Source organism: Salvia splendens, chromosome 1 (assembly GCF_004379255.2).
Source record: "Salvia splendens isolate huo1 chromosome 1, SspV2, whole genome shotgun sequence".
Lineage (NCBI taxonomy): Eukaryota > Viridiplantae > Streptophyta > Magnoliopsida > Lamiales > Lamiaceae > Salvia > Salvia splendens.
Window position 1 is genome coordinate 739,431 of NC_056032.1, and position 19,280 is coordinate 758,710.

Genomic DNA, 19,280 nt, shown 5'->3' on the forward strand with positions numbered 1-19,280 from the left:
ATTGAACTTTGGAACGAATTGGCCTTCAAGAATCATAAATAGTGCTGGTAGATAATGGACCAAAATTGGATGATAATCTCTCACGTCTATACCACAGTACAAACATCAGATCCCAAATCTCCAAAATTTCATCATAAAAAGAATAGAACTCTAATGTGAAGATGAAACTAACAAGGGCCAAACTCTTCAAGTTCAAATCTTGATGTTGAAGTAATCTTGATCGAAATGGTGCAACCTAACATAGCCATCTTCCCCTCCACTCGAAAAGCTATGGATGTGAAAAGGAGAAAATCATTAGATTGAAGCTTAAAAAACATTCTCGAAATGTGAAGAAACAAGGAGAAAATCTCACCTCCTGCCATCTGGATTAAACGCCAAGGCATTGATAGGTCCGAAATGGCCCTTAACACCTCCTATTTCTTCAGTAAGGATCTACAAAAAAAGAAAGAGAACAAAAAATCAATAAAGAGTTCTTTACTTATGTAAAAGGTCACAATAATCTTGAATGTACATATATAGCATCATGAGTTAACCTTGTCATAGAACTTGGCTTCAAACTTTCCAGCACGATGATCAGTTGTGGTAACAGATGATGCATCCTGACCACCTCCTAACACAATCTATAACACCAAAAGTCAAAATCAACGCTACCGGAAAACAAGCATCTATCTTGATAACAAATGGAAAATCAAAACAACATTTTGTAAGTTCAAAAAAAAAGTGTGCATATAAAATATAGGAAACATAACATCCAAGCAAAATTTGATACTCTTTCTCCAAACATGAAGCACGTTCTTGAAATCGGTAAAATTAGGATGCTATGGAGTTTCAAACTAATATCTCAAAGCATAAATCCCAATCACAGGAGGCAGCTAAAGTAGGGTACGGGGAAATGATAAAAAAGAAATCCAAGAGATTATACAAAAATCAAATAGATGTCTTTTTTGGATGCTTACATGATCAAGAAGTGGAGACATTGCAACTGCATTTACAGGCCGTTCTGTCACGTAGGTTTTGACAAGTTTTAATGTTCTGGAATCCCAAAGCTGAAAATGGGAATGGATCAGTCAATACAAGATGACAACAAGAACTATATACATATTTAAAGGACATCAAGATAAGCATAAACCACCTTTGCAGACTTATCCAATGAACCCGAGAGAAGATGCGAACTATCTGCTGCCTTTGCAAGTGATGTAATAGTTTTTTTATGGCCTTCATCCTTGTCAGACTCTTTTAACAACTTTCCTGTCTGTAATTCGCAAAACAACAAATGCAGGATCAATTATTTTCTTGGAAATAACAGGTTAGGTGATATTCTTTTGCAACATGCTAGAAAAAACAAATTAAATGTATTAAGAACTGTGTTTTAATTAAAATACTAACCTCAGCATCCCAGACACGAATTACTGAATCTTCACCGCCACTTATAATGGTCATATTCAGGGGTCCCCAAACTGCTCTGTTTATTCTTCCCTGTGGTCCCTTAAGAGTGAGAACAGATTCACCACTCTCTGCAATACCAACCAGCTATAATTAGCCATCTGACCAATAATGTAATTAGAGTAACATATGTGATGCAACATAGTTCGGGAACACGAACATCAACATTTAGGTCAAAAACTCATTTGTTTATTATTCTTCTAATAAAATTTCCAAAACCTTAACAATATCCTTATCAGGCACCAAATATAAAGGAGTTATTACAAAGATTAAACCCAATAATACCTATAATCTTAACTCATCAAAACGTATTAGCAAGCATACAGCTCAAACCAGGCAAGACATCATCTTGTGTCAACAGCATGATTAAATCTGGCTAAATTCTTATAAAAAGAACAACTTACGGTCTTCTGGATCTCTAGCTATGCGTTTGATGTGAATAGCAGAGGGCAATCCCATGAAAGGATCTGTTGTTATGACTGCAAGCTTATCACCAACAGCAAAATCAACAGACCTTGTTGGTGAATCAAAATTGAAGGTGAAAAGCGGAGTTCCTGTTCTGACATCCCATAACTTTGCAGTTTGATCAGCACTTCCGGTTATAAGCCTTGTGGAATCCCCTAAACAACAAAACCGATCCATCCATTATTCAGTTTACAAACACTGCATCAAAATCATCACATAACCAAGTCACTACCTAGGCAACCGAAAACGTAAAAGAAAAGGCAGCAATAAGCAGGAAAATCACATCTTTTCTCATCCAAGATCTCGGTAAGATCCTTCGTTCAGCTACAACTACAAACTTACAGCAAAAGCATAGCCAATACGAATTCAAAGAATAAACCGCACAAAAGCTCAAGCTATCACATTAATTTTGATAGCATCAATATGAGTTTATGAAAACTCTACAAAAATTGTCATATAAATAATCTCTTTGTCGATCCAAAAACTCTCCTCAATTCAACAAACTTACAGCTAAAACAAGGCAAAATAAAATCACCCATCCATCACTAACACCATAAAACCACAAAATCTCAAAGTTGCACATACCTCCAGCAAGCATTTGAGTGCAATGAATTCAAAATAAAACTAATACTACTCCTAAACTCCTCTTAATTTCGGGATATATCGAATTACGAGGTTCCGCCTCTCACGAATGGAGAAATGGGGGAAAATAGATATTACTGGAGATGTCGCAGGTCCAAACAGCGCCATTGTGACCGCGGTAAGTGCCGAGTCGTTCGCCGTTGTCGGCGAACCAGACGGTGGGATCGTGGTCCTTGGCGCAGGAGAAGAGTAAATCGCCGTCGCGGTTATACTTGAGAAACGTCAGCGGCCTCTCGTGCCCTTTCATCAATATAGGCCTCATCTTTAATTTCTTCCTCTTTTTCCTGACGTCTCTCTACAATGGCGATAAAACCCTGATTTGTCGTCTGAAAATGAGACCACCGAAGAAGAAGATGGGGACTGAGGAACCCTAAATCTATTTTTGTTTATATTTTATCACTATGACCTCAAAATTATTTATTGCTATTAGTGAAATATATTTATAATCCCTCCGTCCCCCGATTAAGAGTCACTCTTTTCATTTCGGACCGTCCCCCATTAAGAGTCACTCTTCCCACTTACCATTTTTGGACATCAAAATTACCCTTTATGTTTAGCAAAATTTACAAAAAATGCCATTATTTACATTTAAAAAAAGGAAATGAAAATCCATTAGGGTTTGCAATCAACTTCCTCACTCTCAATTCAACTCCCTCACTCTCGACTCTCTCTCTGATTAATCCCTCACCCTCTTCCCCTCCGCCTCCCTCCGAAACGATGGACACCATCGTCCCTGAAACACCGTCGGACTGGGTTGATTACGACGCAATTGGTCGTCGGTCTGTGGTTCACGGTGTTCCACCGTTCATAGGCGACGACGGGGCTGAAGGGCCGACACCTCCCGATTGGGTCTTTTTACAGATCTGAAACTGAAGCTCCGTCCGACGCTCTCGACGGATCTGACACCGAAGCTCCGGCTCAGGGTTCCCCTCTGTCTATTTGTTGCTTATTGATCTGCCAAATTCTATGTGTTGCCCTTTTATGGATGTTGAATCTTTTGGCTGCCTCTGTAAAAGAACCTCTTGGCAGCACTCCAGCCTTACTTCGTTGTAGAAGAAACTGCGCAATGAGGTTTTTTTGTTGGCTGTTCAATGCTAATGTAAGCCGCTGCCATCCACCCTGCCCCCGCCCCTGCCCCTGCCCCTGCTCATGGTCCAACACTCGGACCACCTCAAGCTTCATTGCCTAGTGATGAAAATTTTCTAAGGGTATTTCACAAAGCTAATAGGTTTTCCTTTTTTTGTTTTGGTTGGTGGAAGTAAATGAATAGTAAAAATGAATGTATTTATAGGAGTTGGTGGACTTTGAAAATCCTTGTACATGTTCCCTCCTTGGTTGTACAAATTCTCTCCATTTAATGAAATTGGCTTTCCCTCCCTATTTTTTTGGCAGGAGTTTGAATTTGATAGTGCAGTTTTGTTTTTCATTCAATTTTGCAATTACAGTGCAATTTTACAGTGAAATTGGCTCTGATGTCTTTTCATTGCAATCATAGTGCAATTTTTTTCCATTCAATTTTACTAACACAAGTTTAATTAAACAAGTGTAATCGATGGAATTTATTTAATCACTACACCATTATCTAATCCTCCAAAGTTTAATTGGACATTGAATAGTTCAATTAAATTTATTACACTAAAAGTCAAAATGTCCCATATTCCATTACCTAACTCCATTTACTAAGCCCAAATCTAACAAAGAATGCATATATAATCAGCTCCAAACAAAGAAAAGAAAATAATGACCAACCATATTTTTAACCATTTAAACCTAGATGTGAATTTTGACAATCCAATACAATATGATCAAGACCTCCCAGCAAAGAATGCCATGGGCCAAACTAATATACAATATGATCAAGACCTCTCAGCAAAGAATGCCAAGAGCCCAAAAATGCTTCTTGTATATAAAACATAAAACTTAGGTTGTCAATTATGATGAGTGATATATACATATATATTGATAAAACATTCATTTTAAACAAATCTATATATTAGCATAGTTGTAAAAAGTGAAATATGTCGCGTCTAGACTTCAAATGGTTTGCTTTAACCTTAAGACCATGTTTATCGGTTAAATGTGGCCGACCGCCTATTTTGAGAATTGATGTATCTAGATTGGTGTTTGATTTGAGATCACATGTTTTGTAGTAACAGGTTCATTGGTTGGTCATATTTAAGGGAAGAAAAGTTCATATTGCTATCATTGCTGTGTTGTTTGCGTTTCCGAATTATGTTGTGTTTATATAATGACTGAAGTTTAGATGTAAAGCAATAAGAGCCTATAACAATAACATTAAAGATTTGAGTTCGAGTACAATGCATACATATTGAACTAAAAGGTTTAAGCAAAAAAAATTAGATATTGTTCCAATAGTAGAGTAAATCAAAATTTGACAGTTTCCAAGTGATCCACGCATGTACACAACAATATGACCTCAACTTATTTTTTATAGTCCCCATTAATGGGAGTCGCCAGTTTCTAAGAATAAAAAGAATTATCAACGATAAATGAATTTCATTCCACCCACAAGGGAAAAAGAAGAAAAAAAACTTTCTAGAAAGGTGTCTATACCATACTATACTACAAACTCGGTTACATGCTATTGAACAACAAAATCCTCACCATTTCGAGGAAAATACGCATCAAGCACAAAAAAGAGTGGCCTCTTCAAACCGCGGCAGACAATGACAAAAGATCTGAACCTTGAACACCAACTACAGGGAGACAGAGCAGGCGTGGTTGTATGTATAGGTTACAGCAAATCCAATAGAGGAGGCTGCTCGGTTTTAGACTTCGTTTGGCCAGTTTGCCCTCGACTTCCCCTACCTCGTCCTCTACCAACAGCAGTTGCAGGAGGTGGAGCGAGCCTTAGTGCAGTATGCTCATTCTTGTTGGAAGCAAATATTGAATCCAAATTTGCTGCCTTCTGACTGGAAGAACCTGAAACACCGTGGTTTTGCTTCACCTGCCCAAGAGTGTATTGTGAACTCAGTCCACCATTGCTACTTCCAATACTTGGTGATGAAGTGATTCCTTGATTCTGGGTCGGCATGCTGAATGCCCAAGATGAGGATTGAGAGTTCGAACCATTGGCAGATGTTGAGCTGCTGTTGAGCCCATATTTATTCACTGATGATCTCGTGGAGCCATTGTTCATGGAGCCGGAATTATTTGTGGCGCCACTTGGCCGTGGTGGCCAGTTAGCAAAAGGATCTATATCATCCAAATTTGAATCTGAGGTGCCTTTGTTTCCGTTTAGAATGTCCAATCCACCAAACTGAGCTGCAGCATTTGATGAATTTTTGGGAGGCCATTCAACATCAACTGCAGGGCATGAAGATGGTGGTTGCTGAGTGGAGGGAGCAGATGATTTCAAGGATAAGTTGCTTTGAGCAGGCTGATTCGGTACTGCAGGCTGGGCAGCTGATGCTGCAGATGACGACTGCGGGGCAGTTGCAGCTCCCCTATTCGGTATCCAGTCTTCATCCCAAGCTGAACTGCGCTTCGTATTAGATGGAGCAGTAGAGACAGGTTTATTCATTTGTCCTGATAGCAGTCCTTCAACTGTAGGTGATTGTTTTGGTTCTGCCTGTCCAGACTGTGTTAAGGTTACTCCTCGTTTTTCTTCTATTCTCCTATAAAGAGACAGGAGGAAAGTCAAGTATAATTAGCTGCATAGTTGCATAGTAGCAAGTTAACCAGCAGTGGTGTTAACTGGAGATGAAGACAAGGAAACTTCGATGGTGAGTATAGCTACACAAAAGATGGCAATCTTACCTTAATACATCCTTGATGAAAAGCATATACTTAGCAAACTGCTGTACATTCAATTGTTGGGTAGTGAGAAGAGGTATTAGTAGTGGAAGAACATGCACCGCTGCGAATTCAACTCCATACTGGTACAAAGAAGTAAATTTACGGAGGTAAGATTAAGAGTACTATATTGATAATTTATTCAAGATCCACCAAGACAGTGAAAAACACAGACCTGCTTCAAAATTGCATTTGCAACCCCAAGGGTACACATAAGCGTTGGAGCAGAATGATCAACAGCTGTGCATCGTTGAATAGTTTGCAAGATTTCTAAAACAGCATTCTTATCTAGTAACTGAATCATGTCACTTAAACATAACAGGGCATTCACTCTCACCTGCAATTTGAATAAAAACTTATGAATCTGTGTCCAGTAGAGTCTAACAAGCTAAAATTTCTTGTCTTGTCCTGTAGTTGGAATACAAAACATTCACCGACATCACATACCGCTGCAACAGTTGTTCTGAGGGCCAAACCATGAACACGGGGTAGGATAGCTTTCGTCACCAGCTGCAAGATGGAAAAAGAAATGAAGAGATAAAAATTGTGAACAGTTCCATTGGGAAAACCAACTGTAACAAAGAGAACTTCCAGAATCAGTTACCTGAACATCCAGTTGTTTTGCAAGTGAAACAGTCTTTTTGAGAACTTCCTCTTGCAAGCGAGCATCCGTATCATCATAAGCTCGAACAAGCATCGGAAGAATATGTGAAATAAGGTGCTCCTGACTAGCCTGCCAGGTGTAAAGAAGAAATTAGTAATAAATTTATCTTTCAGGATATAAGCAAAAAGATTCGATAATAGTGATGTGGTGCATAAATGGCAGTTTAGTAGATATTTGCATACCTTGTGGATAATAAGCTCAGCATGCTTGACAAGCAGCAATAATGTCTCACCAGCAGCTGCACTAAAGACAGGTACAAGAGCTGGTAGAGTTGATTGCTCAAAATCATTTTTGTCCTACAATAAATTTTACAGCATAAGCCTATAGTCTCGAGCCTGATGCTAAATGATTATTCAAGTCACAAATTCACCATGCAAAGGAAAAATCAAATCTAATTCCAAAACAGAAATAAATCATGCCAAAGGCTTCAGAATAAAATGATGAATTAATATTGTACCTGTGACTCCGCTATTGTCAGAACCATAGGCAGAATCATAGGTTGCATCACCAAATTTCGGAGTTCAGCACAAAGTGGGGGGAGAACCTGTGTACAGAATGCAATCCAAGGATCAATGTTTTTAACTTGTCCAAACAAAAACATTTTGAAAAACTAAGTACACCCGCATAACTGTCATCTTAAAAGGAAGACAGAGCTTACTTCTGACATCATGTTAAAGAAATCATAAGACGGATACCGTGACTTATAATGACGTGAAAATTTAAGGTTTAAAAAAACTTAAATTAGTCAACATCTGATTCTCTATGAAGTATAATGCATTACTTGATCTATATCAACATACAATAATAGATTTTTTCCCAAATTGAATAGAATTGAAGGAAATAAAATATTCAAACCTTGTACCGCAAAACACGGGGGTCGAAATCTTTCCACATATCTGATAAAGCTTTAAGAAATTCAGTTTTCTGCATGTTATCTCTCTCCTGGAAGTAGTCAGAGAAAATTCCAAATTAAAAAACTTGTACTATGTAACTTTTAATACCAAGTCCAAGCTGAGGTAAATAATGGATTACATACAAGCAAGTGATCCAAAAAGCGAAGAGCACGCAACCTAGTATCCTCACGAAAAAAAGATGAACCTGCAATTGCGAATAAGAACGGTATATTTGATAAAACAAATCAAGTAATGCATGAAATTTTTACATACACTGTACTGTCAGCATGCCCTGAAACAACAAATAAAAAATGATATCTAGCACCTTAACATTCACCATCAGAGATTTTGTTGATATACTAAACAACTATAACCAAACAGAGTAAATCCTAACCTGTGAAATCCAATGCAGTTGGCCTTGAAGCCTCATTTGTTGAGAGCATTCTCTGCAAATCTGGGACTAGCTCCCTCGGAATTTTTGTAAATGCCTCATTTGTCAGGTACGTTAAACTATTCATGTACTGCAAAAAAAGCAACCAGCCAAGAAAAATTATTCTCTAAACAAGCACATGCTTGTGGAAAAACCTATAAAACTTACAAAGACAAAGACAAAGACAAAGTATCCCTAATTTCATTTCTTGATATATAATGGCCAGGAGAGGCAGTGCAACATCCTAGAAAACCAGAATATATAACTACATGCTTAACATAGTAGAGATGATATACTCAGTCCTGACCAAGTTACATATAGAGGCAGATAATTTTCTTATTCCTTAAATAAAGGTTTTATATCAAAATCAGAAGATGTGCAAAATGAGATGTAATATTAGCAGGAAAACAATAAAACATAAAAAGGAGCATCTATTTCCTGATGTCAAAGCTCATAACAAACAATCAGCAATACAGCATTGCCAAAGTTCAAAGATAGTAAAACTTACCATCTTCACATTGTTGTTACAATCAAATAAGGGTTTCCGAGCCACCAAGTGGTAGGCAAGGCATGCAAAACTGAAAATATCAGCAGCAGTCCCAACCGAAGCAGTTTTACTCCGTACCAGTTCAGGGGCAGTGTAGTTTATTGATGGCTGCAAGGGCAGTATAGAATCTTCTGCATCGTATTCCTGTTAGCAAAGCCAGTTAAGAATTCAGTAATGCATGGTTCAAACTCGCAATAATCCAGACAGTCCTCAAAACAAAAGGAAGCAAATATTAGTAGAAGAGCACTAGCAAATGCAATACGAAAAGCTGGGTCAAGTGTACAACAATATAGAGAATACTCTAAGAAAATGGAATAGGGTAGATTCTCAGTTTATGCCTTCCAAATTACTCCAACAATAAAACAATGCGTGATGTTGAACAAAGTTTTAATTCCTATGAGAGTATTATCAACAAAAGGCATCATGGAGGTGGAACCCTGGCAGTGCAGATATATAATTAATAATTGCATTCATGGAGCTTTTTTGCTAAGATAGCTACAATTAAGAGATTGTGAATGCTACGAAGCCATATTTATTTTTTAATTCCTTTACTTGTTTTATGGGCTATATCACCACAGTAACTACTAGAAGTAGATCCTCATATATAAATATTCTTTCATAAGACAAGAATATTATATAAATGGTGGAATACAAGCCAACTAAAAGCACAAAATACTGCATATAATATATCTAGAGAGTGCATAGAACACAGCAGATAAACATAATCCACAAAAGAATTGAAAATAATATCCATATTTGCCAAAAATTGATGACTCACAACGTAATGGAATGCTTGCACACTAGCAGAATCACTGGAAGACTGATCGGCTGAAATGGAAAAACCAAAGCCACCAAGCTTCCAAGCTCCATTAGACGTAATAAGGATAGTCTGCCACATAGAGAAAGAACATCAGTTTAACCATATGCATAATGTAGCCGCCCGAGACAGGATGGCACCGATGCCAAGTGAACAGGCAATTAGTACACAAATGATTTAAATTATCAACCAGTCCGTCATGGAAAACTTTCTACAGAGTGTTTTATAACCAAGACATGTAGGACATGTTTACATCACAAGCTATTTAATTGGAAGCAAGCATTAAAAGATGAATCTTACTTTATCAGAATATATATACTGAATTATAATTTATAAGTCGCAACAAGTTAGGTTCCTGGCCAATTTCAGAAACAGAGGTATAGAGGAGGCAAAAATGACAAAGAAGCACATGTTAGACTGTGTATGGTACAACACTAAATTCAATTCTATGCCTCCATATAGCGCCAAGAAATGAAAACTGCATATCATAGAGATGCCTCTAAAAATCGTACTGGTATACACTGACGGTTATAACTTCTTCTATTCCACAAACTCAAAAGGCGAAATTTTAAATTAACAGAAAATAAACGAGAATCCTACACCAAACACAATGAATGGAAGTCATTTGTATTATACTGTATTGAAGAAAATAAATTACTACCTCGGGAGATATAGCCCGGTGGATAAGACGTGCATTATTATGAAGAAAATCTAATGTCTCTGCAATCTGGAGCAGACCATGCTTAATCTCCAATATCCCCATTTCCTGCAGCAGATACAGTTCATGAATCAGAACTCCCTAGAAATAGCACAAGTTTTTATGAACACGGTTCCTGAATTGCAATTATATTTAAACCACCAATTGGAAAAGTGCAATAAAAAGGGGATAATTTAACGGAATTGATAGTGCAAATGACTGAAATGAGTACTAAGCAACAAAATTTATTCAATTCTCTCATCACATTTAGTGTCGTTAAAAAATCCTCTCTTCTTCAGTAAAGAACACCAAGCCAAAAATTAATTAATATTTCCAAATTAGCATCCATTATCCAGCTCAAATACCCAACACGACAATCCAAACTCAAAAAATTAATCCTCAACTTCAGGAAAACCTAATTGCTGCAATTGAAGACCATACCATCCCCTTGAGCTCCTTAGGAACTGTGGCGATATTCTCCACATTCCCCAGCGCATTGGCTGCCGACGCAAACAGCGGCTCCGTGACCATGGCCATCGTATTCTTACTCTCATCCAGCGCCTGGACCACGTGCACTACCCCAGGGTGCCTCAGCCTCACGAGCCGGGCCGCATCGGCCCGAATCACATCCAGAAACGAATCCTCCGCAGCCTTCGACAGCCCGGCCCGCTGCCGAGCCTCCGAAAGCGCCTTTTTGTCCAGCACCCAAACGCACACGGTAGGGTAGACCGCCGGCGCGTGGCCGTCTCGTGACTTGGCGGAGTACAATTTCCAGGCGAGGCCAGGCCCCGCCGATCCGATCTGATCGAGGAGGTCGTATTCCTGCATCGCCCTGGGGAGGCCGGTCACTTCCTGCACTGTGGTTTGCACGGTCTTCTCGATCACGGCCGACGCCTTCGCGAAGGCCTGCGTTAGGGTTTTCATATTTAGGGACATTTCTGGAATTTGGGGGGTTTTGGCAAGGGTAGTTCGGAAATTGGCGGTGGAAGTAGCGGCGGCGGCGGTTTTGGAGAGAAGGATTGGAATTTGGAGATGATCGGAGCTCAGATCTCACCCTCTATCTCTCTTGGTGTTGAAGGAAGAAGACTTGTGCAATTGATTTTTCTACATGGCGTCGAAAACAAAATGATAAATGGAACCGAATGCCACGTTGGAATTTTTTGGGGTAGTTCGGTTATCTGATTTTTGGTCCCTCAACTTTTAGGTTTTATGTATTTTAGCCCCCTTTCTTTTGTTATTGAACAAGTACATTTTGTATTTTCGATTTTTTTCTGTTCAGATCGTGGATTTCATTTTCTTTATGTCGGTGGTTTAGTTTGATTCAATTTCTGTTTTCAAATAAATTATTTCAGTTTAGAAAAAATACTGTATTGAAAATCGAATACGACAGCCCTAATTACTCTCGTGCAATTAGAAGACCAAATTGTTATTAATCCATAGAGCATGCTGGTAGGATTTTAATAAATTATTAAATAATAAATACTTAGTTGATGGAAAATGTATCCCATCATGGGTAAATAAATAGTCTATTTGGGTCCATTCATCAAAATTAGTTTATAAGTAGAATTTAATTATGGTCACATTTTTATCTTTATGAGTTGGATCTCATTTTTTATGAGTAACTAGACTGTCATTCATCCACTCGTCTCCCATTCGATTTCGTAAATCAGTCTTGATAGTCTTCATTGCGGAAAATGTTCTCTCAACAGAAGCAGTAACAACAGGTAAAACCAATGCCAATTCAATAATCCGATAGACCAATGGAAAAACTAAATGCTTCTTAGTTTTGACCATTTTCATAGCAAAACTTCCCAAATCACTAAGCGCAATAAATTAAGGATCACACCGCACATTAGCAATAAAATTACTAACTTGTCGTGGAAGATGTAAACATTCACTCGCAGAGAAGCCCTCGGGATATAAAGTAGCAATATCAATGACTTGAAGCTCATTGAATTCAGAGAAAGAATTTCTTGGATCAAGACACGCTATGCATTTTAGCAAGTCAGTGCTAGCTTTAGAAAACCGATTATTCATCTCTTGTATAATTAAATCAACAACCTTAATATTGCAGCCACAATAGGTTAATGACAAGTAAATATATCGATAAAAACATGAATAAAAATATTAGATTACCTGATAAAAAATCTCCACCTGATAATGATGTAAGTTTGTGATCAACTCTGCTCCATGCTTTTTTCGACCAGGGCGTGGTATGATGTCCTCCTTATTAACTTGTGAAATATTGTGCAACTCACAAAATCTATTTGTTTGGTCTAACAAGGCTTCACATCCATCATCCCTGAAACTTTGCAATTGATGTTTCACACTTTGGATCAATGATATAGCTTGTACAATGTTTTGATCTTTCCGTTGTAGGGCATGAGACAATTCATTTGTAGTTCCTAGTAAGTGTTTCATCAAGTGCAAAGTAAAAACAAACTCATAATTATCCATTCTTTCGATCAAGCCTTCAGTAGTACTTCTATTATCAAGGATAGTGGCATCATCTCTAACAATTTCCAACACTTTCTCAACCACGGGCCACATAGAGCATAAACGAAGCAATGTAGATTAATGTGAGCCCCAACGAGTGTCTCCTGGTCTTACCAAAGTAGTTTCTTGATCCAAAGAACGAGAACAAGTGTCAGTTACATGTACGATCCCAAGAAATCGCTCAATCACATATCCTTCACTATTCACGTATCTTAAAACAACATCCATTTGTTCCTTCAATGAAACATCTCGAGCCTCATCAACCAAGATAGTGAAAACTCTATCCCCAATATCTTTGACTATGGCAAGTGTGACTTCTGAAGCACAAGCATTTGCTAATTCCTTTTGAATTCGTGGAGAAATCATCTGGTTATTAGCAGGAGCATTTGTACCAACACTTTGGAAACATCGCCATTATGATGACTAAGTCATTGAAGCAACTCAAGAAAATTACCTAGATTTGAAGAACTACTTGATTCATCGTGTCTATGAAAAGGCAATCCATGTTTTAAAAGAAAACGAGTCACATCCAATGAAGCAGTCAACCGAACACGATATGCAACCTCCGCCTTACGAGTATTTGATCGAAATACATTTGCCACACTGTGTCTTTGATCTTGAAAAGCTTCAAACTGAATCCGAGCATTATTGTGACAACTATTTGCAGCCCCAACATGTTGATTGAATTTTTCTAGTGCATTTTTCCAATTGTTAAAGCCTGTCTTTGTAAAAGCATCTTCTGCATATCGACCTCCTTTACTGATTGGTTGAAAAGATAGCACCAAAAGCAAAAGGCTGCATTTTTTGATGCACTATACTCTACCATGGAAATTTTGTAAACCAAGCATCTTGAAAACTTCTTTCTTGAATACCATATTTCTTTTTCAGATATGTATTCCCAATTGGTTGGCAAGGACCTTTAACCAAATATTATCTCCGTACTCTATCCCGAATAGCAACATCAAAAGCCTCTATTGACTTTCGTTTTCCTGGGTCAACATCAATATCATTCCAATCCAATTCAACTTCTATTGCAGACTGATTTTCTACTGATTCAACAATTCTAGCACTTGAAGAAGATGAAGAACCGCCACTTTGCATTTTTTTAAAGTAACGTTCCATCTTCTGTATTAGCAATTTAGCAAAATAGTTCAATAAATCACAAAATATTATGTAAATAAAAGTTATGAATCTAAAGTATCTAACACGTTGTGATTGTGTAAACCATGACAAAAGAAAGGAAAAACTGACTTTACTTTACCAATTAAAGTTGTGAAGAGGACAAGTAATTCTCGTTTGGAATTTTTGGGAGAAGTTTTGTTTTTTTGGTTCCGCCGTTTGGAAAACTTTGAATGGGGTAGGGCTGGACAAAGACAAATCATTTTATGTTTTTAATCAATTACGTTTAGTGATAAAAGCGTTAGGTAAAATTTAGGAATCAATATTTAAAAATATTATTTAATAACTTTAAAATGGGTGACACTTTTATTATTATTTGTAAACCTAACACATCTAACATGTGCCGTTTAAATAGGGAGTAAGGCAGTAGGCATAGACTTTTTCTACTTTTATTATTTTATTTATTTAATTTTAATGGCTCTTAATTAATCATCGTCTTCCTCTTCTCAACTCAGAGCCAATGTTGTGAAGTTTTTATCTGTAATTTTAATTTTCAGCCCCTCCTTTCCATTTAACCTCTAATAATTTAGACATCAAAGCTATTAACTTGGCGAGGGCCGACAATAGGTTCGAAAATTTTTAAAAAAATTTGCAGTAGAAATTTATTAAAAAAATAGTTTGGGAGGGGCTTAAGCCCCTCACCTCCTCCACCTGCGTCCGCCACTGCATCCACATATAATGCTGGTACATGTGTCAATAAACAAATAGTATCTTTTGAGTGCCCCTAAAAAAATTTATGGACAACTAAAACACATAACCAAAAGAAGTAAGAGAGATAAACAACTGCATATATATTTTCGACGTGGTTGCTAGTCTCCAAAGGCACCATCTTCTCCGGTCACATATCCATTCTCCCAATCTCAAGTTCTCCATCTTTGATCACCGCATGCTCTCCTATTTCTACATTCAAAAAGGTTGTCTATTGACTCAACTGTCGTGTTAAAATAAAAGCACAACCTAATATATTTATAAGACAAAATAAATATTGAGGATCATATATTCATATTCCAAAACATTTAACTTCCTCTCTTTTAAAGTCTTTTCTCTTTTATAACTTTATTGTCAATCTTTATATGCTCCATCCATCCCATAGAATGGATTCAACTCCCGCCAAACATTAAATCCTTACACATGTACATCATTTACTATTAAACATGTACATCAAAGCCAATTTTCGTACAATATTTACCATATGAAATCCAAAACACATAAAAAAATGAAATTCAATGCATGTTGCGGTACTATACCCTAGCCCCAAGGATTTCTAAACCCTAGGGAATTGATTCAAACTCCCTACCCTTAGTGATAGTTTCATTTTATGAGTGAGTACTACAACCTAGCCTCATGGATTGCTAAACCCAAAGAGTATGGATTCAACTCCAGCCAAACATTAAATCCTTACACATGTACATCATTTAGCATGACACATGTACATTAAAGGCCAATTTTCGTACATTATACTCTATGAAATCTAAAACATACAAAACGAAATTCAATGCATGTGGAGGTACTACTACCCTAGCCTCATGGATTTCTAAACCCCTAGGGGAACGATTAAACTCTCTGCCATTGGTGATGATTTCGTTTGTGAGTGGGTACTACAACCTAGTTCCATGGATTGTTAAACCCAAAGGGTATGGATTCAAATTCAGCCAAACATTAAATCCTTAAACATATACATCATTTAGTAGTACGCATGTACATTAAATGTCATGTTTCGTACATTATTTACTGTAAGGGCTCCTGACAACTATACAAAAGATGCTAATTATATAAATATTTCACATATAAAATGAAAAATCGCGACATCAACATCAAATAAACACAATTTCTAAGAACAAAGTGTTCATACAAAATTTATACAAATTATAAACAATGCACACAGAATTGCGGAATTCATCTTATTTGAGTATTTGTAAATTACAAATCGACAAAACCCGTGCCGATCCAAAATGACCTATTTATATAGGATGGAGAAAGTATTTAAAAATGTAATTTTTAATTAAAAAAATTGGGACTTGACAATAAGACACCAAAATAGCTATCAAGTAAATACCTTAATGAGGGAGGCGGTTATTGCATGTGCATTTTGATTTGATTCACTAACATTTCAGTAAAAAACGATTAAAGACTCTAAAAATAAATAAAAACCTTTTATTTCCTCAATTATTATACAAATAAACAAAATCTTTTTATTTACCTAATTTTATTCAAAATTTATAATGACAGTTAATTTTTTCAAAACTCGATTATATATGTATAGATATTGATATAAATTAATAATAAATTACAAAATATAAAATAATAAATTTATTAAACTAATAATATGCGAATTAAAAATTACATTAGCAACACAAAGAAATATAAATTTGATATATTAAAATAAAATACATATAAAAATCATGTAATCATAATCATTGAATATACTAAAGATCTTTGCTGACACAAGGAGAAATCCTTATAAAATATTTCAATAAAAATATTGTAACGAAAAAGAAATTTTACATACATCAAAAATAATTTTGATATAGTATATTAAGATTTATATAAATGGAAAGCATAAGTACACCAAAAATTAAGATAATATAAGTATACAATTAAGTTTCCAAATAGACTACATTTCGCACAGAGATAATAAAAGAAAATTAATCACATTTATAATCAGCCAAACTGAATTACAATATAGATGAATGTTAAGTAATTTAAATTAACTAAACATTAATAAATTAAATCAAATACTATCAATCACGAGTTCTAATAATCTGCCTATCTCTCCATTTTTCTTTGAAACATGCTAAAAGTACATACACTCGATCGATGTATATCATATAAACTAATTCAAAAATAGAGAAGCCTTTACAAATGGACTATGCACATGCACACACAAATGAAAGAAAACAAATCGATCTCAATTATCTTCGGAATAACGCCGACGGTCGAGGGATGGGTGAACATGGTTGTTTCCGGCTGCCGCTGCTCACTTAAGATTTTCGCCATTAATCTTTTTTGTTTATGTACTTCTGTGCTTGTTCTTGGGTGTTCTCCATTTCAATGGTGCATCCATTTATTTATATAGAGCCAAATCAGTTTTGATGGGTCATGGGTGCAAATGAAAAGTTATAACTCTAATTCCTCAAACAACAATGCATACGTTTTTATTTTCAATTGCAGCCTTTTGGCTTTCTATATTCATGTAACTTTTGGCCTTCTATATTCATATTCAATTGGAGCCTTTTAGCTCTAATACGTGAAATAATAATGAGTTTTACATTTATGTTCAATTGGAGCCTTTTAGCTCTAACCTAAAATAATAATGCATACGTTTAATGCATCAATTGGAGCCTTTTGATCTTTTACATTCTTAGTACTAATATTATCTTAACTTAATACTTAATAATCAAAAGTTATTATATATATTTAAATATAATTACAATGGCATTCTTGTTAATTTTTCAAAAACTCTCCTTTTATATATTTATAGATACTCCGAATTTTTTTACTATCTCACTTATTTCATCAATGTTTACATTAATAGCTAAGATTATTTTTCATAAACGGATGAAGTGTTCATTACTCTCTCCGTCCGCCATTAGGAGTCTCATTTATGGGTGGCACGAGTTTTAAGAAATGTTAAAAAAAGTGGGTGGAAAAAAGTTAGTGGAATAGGGGGTCCCACTTGTATAAATTAGTTTTAAATGAAATGTGAGTGAAATGAGTTAGTGGAAGGTGTGACTCTATTACCATTTATGGTAAAGGTGAACCGGAACTCCTATTCACGGACGGACTAAAATGAAAATACGGAACTCCTATTCGCGAACAGATGGAGTATTTGTTTTTTAGTCCAAAAAAATGAGAGTTGCAAAAATAAATTACCAAAAAAACGAAAATTGAACACTGTTTATGAATTCCTAATAAATTAATTGGTGCACACTCTAAGAGCATCCACAATAGCGCCTAGCGCACCGCTTAGCCGAGCGCCACGCTAGGCGATCTATTGCAACCGCCTAGCGGTTTCCGGATTTAAAAACCGCCTAGCGCTCGGCGGTTCCGTGGCGCTAGGCGGTGCACTGGCCAATCCGCTCGGCGCTATTGCAGCGTCCGGATCGCCTAGCGCACCGCCTAGCGCGAATTTTTTTTTTTCGAAACACTATATACGCGTCTTGCACGTCATTTTCATTCGCACAACTTGTTTTAACGAGTACTCTCTCTATCTAAATTTCTGTACAAGATCAACAACGGTAAATGGATCTCAACAATGGTGCCGACAACGACGGAGGAGACGACGACTGAGACGACGACGGAGCAGAGGAGTGAATTATTGTACTTTTTTGTTAATTATTGTACTTTTTTTAAATTATTGTACTTTTAAAAAATTTAATAGTATTATTAATGTTTCCCGTATATGTCTCGCAAATTAAATTCTGTATGTTAATTATTTCATTTTTATATAATTGTTATTAGTGATGTGGCTATTGATGTGGCTGTGCTATTTATGATGTGGCTAGCCTATTGCTGGGCTATTTATGATGTGGCAGGAGGATTTTTAGTGTTGATGATGTGGCAGGAGGAATTTGTGGCTAGGCTATGGCTGGGCTATTCCTATTGTGGATGCTCTAAGAGCATCCACAATGGTGGACGACGGCCACGCGTCCGTCCGTGCCAGCGGCGAGGACGCATACCGCCGCCGCTGCGCTCGCGCCGTGCCAGCGAGCAGGCGACGTGGCGGCTTACGATTGGGCAACGGCATAGCCGTTGCCTTTGAATTATTATTTTTTTTAATTTTAAAATTCGATTTTTAATTATATAAAATGATAAAAAAATAAAAAATATATATTTTTTCCAAATCCCAATAATATGGCCGTTTTTTCCCGTTTTTTCTGAATTTTTTTTTATTTTTTTCCCCCCAAAATCATCTATAAATACACACATTCATCATCCATTTATCACATCAAAGCATCTCTCATTCATCTCTCATTCATAATTCTCATACAAACTATCAACACATTCATCCCTCACTCAAAACCTCAAATGGATTTCACACATATTATGGCGGAAGCGGAGCGCGAAGAACAAGAATACCACTAACAACATCGTGCCGCTTACGAAGCATACGTCGCGGCGAATGCCCCCGCTCCTCCTCCTCAACGAACCAGATCAAATCGCCGCTACATCCATCGTGACCGGGAGGGAG

The 19,280-nt window shown here is 36.7% G+C and overlaps 2 protein-coding genes across 3 annotated transcripts; both read right to left on the reverse strand.

Moving 5' to 3' along the window:
* Window positions 1–18: 18 nt before the first annotated feature.
* Window positions 19–2,944, reverse strand: LOC121806440 (eukaryotic translation initiation factor 3 subunit I-like). 2 transcript variants are annotated; one of them, XM_042206481.1, is made up of 8 exons: window positions 2,629–2,944; window positions 1,848–2,063; window positions 1,387–1,514; window positions 1,133–1,252; window positions 957–1,046; window positions 534–620; window positions 353–432; window positions 19–268 (listed from the first exon to the last, which is right to left on the reverse strand). In XM_042206481.1, exons 1-8 carry the CDS (start codon window positions 2,810–2,812, stop codon window positions 193–195), a joined length of 981 nt encoding a protein of 326 aa, XP_042062415.1. In that variant the 5' UTR covers window positions 2,813–2,944; the 3' UTR covers window positions 19–192. The 2 variants fall into 2 exon arrangements, with proteins under 2 accessions (XP_042062415.1, XP_042062423.1); XM_042206489.1 differs by having other exon boundaries at window positions 2,494–2,771.
* A 1,935-nt stretch (window positions 2,945–4,879) lies between these two features.
* LOC121806463 (SCY1-like protein 2) lies at window positions 4,880–11,516 on the reverse strand. The gene is made up of 14 exons (XM_042206514.1): window positions 10,856–11,516; window positions 10,379–10,483; window positions 9,679–9,789; window positions 8,862–9,044; window positions 8,318–8,444; window positions 8,067–8,128; window positions 7,886–7,972; window positions 7,488–7,574; window positions 7,213–7,326; window positions 6,971–7,099; window positions 6,814–6,876; window positions 6,542–6,703; window positions 6,331–6,449; window positions 4,880–6,188 (listed from the first exon to the last, which is right to left on the reverse strand). The coding sequence occupies exons 1-14, from the start codon at window positions 11,348–11,350 to the stop codon at window positions 5,306–5,308; spliced, it is 2,727 nt and encodes a 908-aa protein (XP_042062448.1). The 5' UTR covers window positions 11,351–11,516; the 3' UTR covers window positions 4,880–5,305.
* Between the last annotated feature and the right edge of the window lie 7,764 nt (window positions 11,517–19,280).

Bases quoted from the DNA above. Each gene is read 5' to 3' on its own strand.
- LOC121806440 (XM_042206481.1), bottom strand. From the start codon at position 2,812: ATGAGGCCTATATTGATGAAAGGGCACGAGAGGCCGCTGACGTTTCTC. The intron at 621-956 runs GTAAGCATCCAA...TTGGTGTTATAG, and splicing joins TGTCTCCACTTCTTGATCAT to ATTGTGTTAGGAGGTGGTCA. The intron at 269-352 runs GTGAGATTTTCT...TCACATCCATAG, and splicing joins TTTAATCCAGATGGCAGGAG to CTTTTCGAGTGGAGGGGAAG.
- LOC121806463 (XM_042206514.1), bottom strand. From the start codon at position 11,350: ATGTCCCTAAATATGAAAACCCTAACGCAGGCCTTCGCGAAGGCGTCG. The intron at 8,445-8,861 runs GTAAGTTTTACT...CTTTTTTTGCAG, and splicing joins GTAACAACAATGTGAAGATG to TACATGAATAGTTTAACGTA. The intron at 7,327-7,487 runs GTACAATATTAA...AATTTATTGTAG, and splicing joins TGACAATAGCGGAGTCACAG to GACAAAAATGATTTTGAGCA.